The 7,760-nt window shown below is 50.1% G+C and overlaps 1 protein-coding gene across 1 annotated transcript in view; it reads right to left on the reverse strand.

Moving 5' to 3' along the window:
• Positions 1–4,014: 4,014 nt before the first annotated feature.
• LOC104541568 (chromosome unknown open reading frame, human C9orf171) overlaps positions 4,015–7,760 on the reverse strand; it is a gene marked incomplete at its 5' end in the record, with an annotated part of 23,265 nt that continues 19,519 nt past the window's right edge. Inside the window, one exon of the mRNA XM_010185660.1 lies at positions 4,015–4,083. Within this exon, the coding sequence (XP_010183962.1) occupies positions 4,015–4,083 (69 nt within the window). The remainder of the gene's footprint in view (positions 4,084–7,760) is intronic.

The following is a 7,760-nucleotide window of genomic DNA, read 5'->3' on the forward strand; positions in this document are numbered from 1 at the left end:
CTTCGCCGCGGCGATGAGGAGAATGTCCGCACCCGGGTGCGTGAGGCTGCGCCACTTTAAAGCGATGTCGCTAGTTATTTCTCAAATATTCGATTTCTTCTGTTCCCTCCCTTCCCGGCCAGGCAGCTGCATCTTGTCCCTCTTCCAAAGCCGCCCTTGGCCGGCAGCTTGGAGGCGATCGAGGAGGGGAGAGCTCCCCCCGGGAAGCCCGGCTGCCAGCTGTCGGGCAGCGGCGCAAGGCAGGGCCCCCAGCGCCTCCTGCCCTCGGCCCTGCCGGCAGGGATGGGGGCAGTGGAACAAAAGAGTCTTACAGGAGGAGAAGTGCAGGGACAAAACCAGCATCAGCCTCGGGTTCGGCCTGCCCCCACCGTGGAGGTGCCACACAACCGGCACTGGGGGCTGCTCGTCCTCCCTGTTCCTGGGTGAAGGATCCCTGCTGCTGCTTGGCCCCGTCTCTCTCCCAGTACGGAGGCGCTGCCCCAGTGCCAGGGACTGGGGGCCAGGCTGAAGGTTCGTGGTCTTGCTGGGGGTCAGTTTTGCAGCATCTGCCTCCCCAGGTGAGGCTGGGTCAAGCATTGCTTTAGGTTGGACCAGAACAACAGATGTGTGGAAAGCAGTCCCAGTGAGAAATGGGGCAGAGACCCCCATGAGATTTCCCAGCTCGTTGCAGTGTAACTGTGCTGGCTCCTGAGCTTTGGCAGCCTTCCTGTCTAACCAGCAGGCTCCATTTGGGATGGAAATGCGCACTGGGGTCAGAACCAGCACTGAGTTTGTGTTTGAGACCAGGAATGGGACCAGAAGAGGGAGCAGGGCTCACAGGGATTGAGTTTGGAATGAGGATTTGGATCAATGATGCAGGGACAGGTTTGGGCTGGTGTGTCAGCTGCTGTATTTCCTTTTATTGAATAAAACACTGGTCTTCAAACAACCACAAGGAAGTTTCCAGATCAGATCCACATTCTGATGCTCTGCAAGATATTTTTCTGGCGGGTGAGGATGTGTGTGTGGGTCCAATCCACATCCCTAAGCAGACAGGATATTGTGCTATCCACAGCCAAGGCCTTGGGACAGAGGCTGTCACTCCTAGGCCACACTTGTAGGTAGTTCCCAGCAGCTACAGATGTGCTTGCTACTCATGTTCTAATGTCAGTGTAGCTGACATGAATTAATATGAATTATTCATATTATTATTATTCTTTCAGAACTAGACTCCCCAAGGCAGAAACGTGGCACATTCTGCCCATATGAGGTGCCCCCCCCCCCACCTCACTCGATGCTGGACACTTGAGAGCCAAATGATTTTTTCTGTGGCTCCTGGCACAGGTATGAAATCCCTTGTACAGAGCTCCAAGCAGAGCTCACTGCCTTCCCTGTGCATGCCTGCCTGTAAACTCAGTTCCTAGATTGTTCCTGTTCACAATCACCTGGACATGCACCAGACATCTCTGAGGCCAGCCATGTTTCCAGTCACCTCCTCAGAAGTGTCACCCCAGGGTTGGCTCTATGACCCTCACAGTTCTGAGAGCTGCTGTTCACCCCAGCTCGCCAGGTGCTGATGATAGACAGGACCAGGCTTTCCTGGTACCACTCATCAATGCGGGTTTGGCGCTGGGACCATAGGGCTGACCTCCACAGCTGGGCCAGGGGTTGGAGGGCATGGCCTGCTGGGCTGTGGAAATCAAGAGTCAGGCTAGAAATACCCGCTGGTGGTGCATAGACCAGTATCCTGAAAGGGTTTGCTTTAGGGAGGAAAACTCTACCCTCAGTCTGCTGTGCTGGATTCTGTCTGAACCCAGCCTGGGTGTTCGGAAAGGCCATGCCCAGATGGGTCCAGAAAGGGACGCTCAGCGGCACCGGGCTCCAGTGGGATGCTCCAGTAACGACAGGGCGAACAGTCGGACAGTCAGCCGAGGGGGTCACAGCGACGGGGAAGAGCAGGGCCCGGCGGTGGGGAGTCTGCAGCAGCGTTAAAAAATTCCCTTTACCAGTGGGTGTCACTGCAGGACAAGGAGCGTCCGGTGGCGGGGGCTGCGCAGGGGTCGGGACCCCGGCCCGGGTGGGGTAGGGGGAGTAGGGGGGGCTATGTGTGTCTCCCCAACACACTTGGTTGGACTCGGCTGTTGCTTTTTGGGTTCTTTTGGGGTTTATTGGGCCTGTCCTGAATCAGGAGGTCTGTGTGGGCTTGGCTCACCCCGCGTTTGTTTGCCAGCCCCTTTCCAGTCATGTGGGTCTCCCCAGAGACGCTCCCTTCCCTCTGCAGCCCCAAGGACCTGAGCAGTTGCTGCGGGTGCTGCGGCTGGACCAAAAGTTGGACCTGGCTCCTGCCAAACAGTAGGGCAAGCTTCACACCTGGATTTCTCACACACTCATGAACAATGTCATTTTTAGCAAGAGAAGTCATTTAAGGCCTGACTTTCTCCCTCCCTGGGGAGGTGGGAAAGGTATCCGGTTATAATTCACCCCTGACAGCATGGCAAACCCTACTGTTATTCTTCTAGTTATTTTAGATGGGTTTTATTTAGAGGCCTGCACTAAAACGAGGGAGCTGCATACCAGGGCTTTCTTTGCATGGAGCAGGTGATTTCTTTCCTCCTTCGGCTCAGGTGTGGGCAGGGTGGAGTTTGCCACAGCTGCTTCCTTATTTAAAGGGCAGATTGAGGCACAAACTGCTTCTAAGAAGGGGATTTGGGAAGTGTCAGAAGAGCTGGTATAGAGCCTTCCTCATCCTGGGAAAGGTAAGAAAAGCTGCTCCTGCAGTTCACTTCATTTTTGGTGTCTCAAACAGCACAGTTTAATGTTGTGAAGGACTTTCCTCTTTTAAAAGTTTGGCTGGAGATCTGGTGGTGGACAAGCCCTTGGTTCAGCGTTGCTTCTTTGTGTCTCTTGGCTGTGGAGGGGCCTTTGTAGGAGGGTTGGGCTTGGGGCAAAATCATGCTGGGCATATCTACCCCCCTCTGCAGTGCCTGTCATGGGCCCCCCTTTGAGCTGGGGTTGCCTAGGACAGCAGATTTCACCCCCTTGGACCATGAGGGGCTAAGGCCATCCTGGAGTGAATACACCTGAGCTCTTTTAGTGCTAGTTGAGATGACGGATACAGAGACTGAAAGCTCACACCAGACTTAAGTATTATCTGGTATAATCTGAGATACAACAGTAGATGTAAGAAGCAGACTACACAGGAGCAATTAATTATTCTGTTAGCAGTCTGCTGCACAATTAAAGCAATCACAGTTATTACCAAGTGGTATTTTCTTAAGGTGAAATTCCCTTGTGAGAAGAGATGGCTTTTAAATGTGGTACCTGTCTGAGCCTCTGCTGTCACCTGTTGGTGACAAGGCTGGGGTTTGGGTGCTGTGACATTGAACTGGTGTTGGTGGAGTTTGAGTTTTTTCAGCAACTGCTTGGAGAGGCTCAGCCCTGGGGACACCAGGCTCCAGCAGCTGTTGGAGTGTGAGCGTGGCACTGGCTGGGGCCAGCTCAAGAGAAGGCATTGCTCTGCACTGAGGCCTCAGCTTGGCAGAGTGCTTAAAGCAGGTGTTTGGATGCTTTCACGCTGGTGAGGGCTGTGCTGAAGCAGGCAGTGATGGGAAGCTTACTTGGCAACCGAATGAGAAGGACTGGTGGATTATGAGATATTACAGACTTGATATTGACTGGGATATGGTTGCATTTAATATAGTTGTTCAGAACAGACAGTGAAGACTTCCCTGTCTTTCCCTGTGGTGCCTGTACTGGTGAGAGCATTACCTTGAGTACAATGAGAATTGTGGTGACCAGACTGGGTAAGGTGTTGTGCATCTGCCATGAAGCAATGAACAGGCTGAGACAGAATAATTTCTCTCATATTGATAATTTATTTGGCTATATCTGTATTAGCATAACTTTTTAAAACCAGAGAGGAAGCCTATCACCTATGGTTATTGCATGGTCTAAGGGCTGTGGTGCCCAGCGCAGTGCTCCAGTCCTCCCTGCGTGGATGCTCTGCGGAAGGGGACCGTGTTTCGGAGGCACTTCTCAATGGGAGGCACTGAACGCCTTTTTACGAGCGTCACTGTCTGGAAAAGTACTGAGATGAGGCCCAACCTATAAGGAACAGAGCAGACAGATGATTGGTTACAGTGAGCAGCCGGCCAGAGAAAATAGGTTGTAGCACAAACAGGGAAGAGACTGCAGATTAGCACAAGGGGTTTTGTCTGTTTGGGAGATGTTGCTCCAGCTGAAGTTAAACACTTAACATGTTTAAAATTATTTCTGATCGACTTCAGGAGATTCTTGTTTTGCTCTAGTAACAAGGTCCTGTAGTCTTACTGTGGTGTGTGGGTTGTCTGTCATTTTCAAATGCTGGCATGCCTTAAGATGGACCCTGCAATAAGTATGACTTGTTTTCCACAACACTGGACTTGTGTGCTTCACTGAGGGGGGCAGGATGGGCTCAAAGCTCCCAGAGAAGCCCCTGTTAAGGTCAGGGACTCAGGCATGGCCCTGCCCAAAAAATGCATGAGGACCCTCTACCCAGGAATTGCCTTCAAGGTGGAGAGGGGATGAACAAATACCCATGGTAAATAAAGGAGAAGTCACCTGGGGAAAAAAGGTCCCAAGGCTCTTTAGGATGGGCTTTACACACAGCTGCATGCACCAAACCTACACAGGAGATGCAGAGTTACTGAGATGTGCAAGTGTCTTCATATATGGAGTGGGTTTACCATGGGGGGTATGGGTTTTACCTGCCCCAACACAATACTTTGTGCCATACATCTGCCTTGTGTGGATGTGCTGAGCTGCTTCCCCCACCCTGCTCAGGCTGGCTGGATGTCGAGTTTTGCATATGTAAAAATACACATCAGTCTTTGCCCTGAAAAGCTTGCTAGTGATCTCATTAATCAAGACAAACAAAGCATATTTAGCTATTCCCCCTCTCTGGAGGAAGGCGTTCAGGTACTTAAATATGCATTTGAGTGCCTAACTTCAGACAGTTGTTTCTGGATGTTTTTGCTTTCGCACAAGAAGCAGCAGTGACATAACCCCTCTCCAGGAGGAAAAGGTGGGGGAGGCAGAGCCAAGGGCTGCTACAGGAGGTGGGCAACCCCTGGGACCTGGCAGAGACAGTCCCCAGCTGGGCCAAATCCAATCTCCCACTAAAGGTGCTGGAGTTTTTCCCTCAGAGCTGGGGTTAGAAAAATCCAGTGCTTGCAGACATGAACAGCTGAGTTGCTCCTCTCGAACGTGCCCACCAAAGCCAGGAACTGGGCAGAGGAAAATTTCTCCCTGGGACTGGGTTGAAGCCACAGGGGAGGAAACAGCAGTTGATTCACTCCAGTCTTGGGACAAAGCAAAGCTCCCAAGTGAGGAATGTCACACTGAGCCACAACCGGCAGTAATTAAAATGAGCAGAGCCCTTGACAAAGTTGTGAGGGATGCCAGCTTCTGCCCTCTGCATGAGTAAGTGGGAGGCACCAGGTGTAGGACAGGGGACAAGTGCTATTTTAAAAAATGAGAAACCCTCTCATAATGAGGGACACCTGAGAAGTATGGATTAGTCCCAGGCCAGTAATTAGAGTCAAGATAAGGGTGTCCTTGGGTCAAAGGTCTTAGTATGACAGAGACTGGTGCTGAGAAGTCAATGCCAGTGATGAATCCTCATCTCTGATTCTTCTAATTCATATTTTAAATGATGAACCCAAAGGTACTTCCTCTAGAGACAGCTGATGATCTTTACCATTACTCTGATGTGGTTATGGGCTGTTATGCCAGGGTTTTGTCTGAATCCTGGATTTGGAGTGTTGGCTGTAGCTTGTTTGTAGGCACAAGTGTGGTGGTTTTCCTTGCAGAATGGTGGAGCTGCAATCGTTTTCAGCTGCTGATTAGAAGCAATGTTTTGCTGTTGATCTTTGCATTTGTTATTGACAAATTAAAACCTGCAGGATGCTTGCAGCTGAGATGTTGTAATGTCAGTGCTTGCTTCAAATAATTAGATGGGCAATGAGAGAAACCGTACCACTCCTGAAACTTAAATATGTATTTGGGGGATATTTTCATTTGGGTTTCTCAGTTATGATAATGTTGTATGATAATCAGAGGACTATAAATGATCGCTTGTCAAGCATTAGTACAACAACATACATGTTGCAAGCAGAAGCAGGTCTGTGAATAGAGGACTAATAAATCGCATGCGAGATGCAGATAGACTGAGCTGGTACAGGGAAGGCTGAGCTCCCCTGATGGCAGCAGCACAGACACCCCAGAGACTGAGATTTTGTGGGCGCTGTTGGTATTGGGCTTGGGGATGCTGAGGTGTGCGTGCCATAGATGCTGGGTGCTGTAAGCACCCTTGGGTGGTCAGTCAGCTTAGCTTCTGGGGCGAAATTTTAATGAATATAGCTGGATTAAAAGGTTTGTGCTGATTTGTAGGAGGTGTTAGGAAAGAAAAAGGCTGAAGCAGTAATAAGCAGCACCAGGCTTTCTTCCTGCCCTGGAAGGATCCATGCTTGGCTGCAGGGAGATGGGGCTGCAGCTGTTGGCTCTGCCCACCTGCTCCAATGCAGCTTCCCAGCATCATACGATTTTTCACTTTAACAACATAGCTGCCCCTAGACTCAGCTTAGTTTTTCCATCATCCACTTGATCAAATCCTTTTAGCAGGTGACAAAACACTTTCTTGAGCTCTCTTTACAGGAAACCAATCTCTGTTCCTTTTTCAAAACCTTCCTCATTTACAGAAGTCTAAAATCCTGGGCCTTTTAAGTCCTCTCCTGTTTGTGGTTTGTTGTTTTTTTTTTCCCCCCAAACAACACAAAACAGTGCCATGTTTGTAGATTTTTTTGGGGGGAGGAGGGAATAAAATACACAATACAGGAGAGGGGTAGGCTGTACACACTGACGCACACTGCACCGAGCATCCCCGTACAGACAAAAACCACGCGCGCGCACATCGAGATGCAAATGATTTCCGTGAAGCTATCACTTGTAAAGCTTGACAGAAAATAATGAGAAACACTAAATCTTTTATAAGGTCAACACTCAAGCAGCTGTCAAACAAGAAAAGAATTTAGCGAAAGATCCGCAAAAACTTCCATCGCCTCATTAAATCCAACAGGGCCGGGGCCCGGCGTGGTGAGGAGGCACCGGGGCGCCTCCGTTTTGTGTCAGTAATTTGCGGCGGAGGAAGAGGGAAGACGAAACAGCCAGCGCCGAAGGGGCCTTGGGGGAGGCTGGGGAATTGTTAGTGCGCCAGGAGCGGCCTCGGCTCCTAATTGGAAGCATTGGGCATTATCAACGGAGGATTTGCCTCGGCTCCCTGACAGCTCTCTAGGCCTGGAATGATAGCCCACTTGTCAGTGTAAAAGACCATTAAAAACAAACCATTTTGATTTAATTGGAGGCGGTGCGCTGGGGGCCCAGGTGAGGTGCTTCATCAGCCGATGTTGGCTGCTGATGCCTTTTTCCCCCTGTATTGATGGCTTTTTTTTTTTTTCCTCCCCTCCCTTTCAAAAACTGTCTAGGAAAGAGAAAGAGGTGCTGAAAGATCCTTCACAGCTGCATTGAGAGCGGCTTTCAATAGGGTTGTCAACAAATGCCATGACAAGTTAGAGAGAGGCAGGTATTTTTAAAACAGACGTTATTCTGTCCAAGATGAGCTGCACTTGGAGGTGTGTGTTGGATTATTAGGGTTACAAATACTGTGGCTTTTCCTGGCGGTAGCGTGCTTAACTGGTTTAATGAATGGGGTTGATTTTTCTTTTCCTACTGTTCTAAGAATGTAG

This window comes from Mesitornis unicolor, unplaced genomic scaffold (assembly GCF_000695765.1).
Source record: "Mesitornis unicolor isolate BGI_N332 unplaced genomic scaffold, ASM69576v1 scaffold33515, whole genome shotgun sequence".
Classification (NCBI taxonomy): Eukaryota; Metazoa; Chordata; class Aves; order Mesitornithiformes; family Mesitornithidae; genus Mesitornis; species Mesitornis unicolor.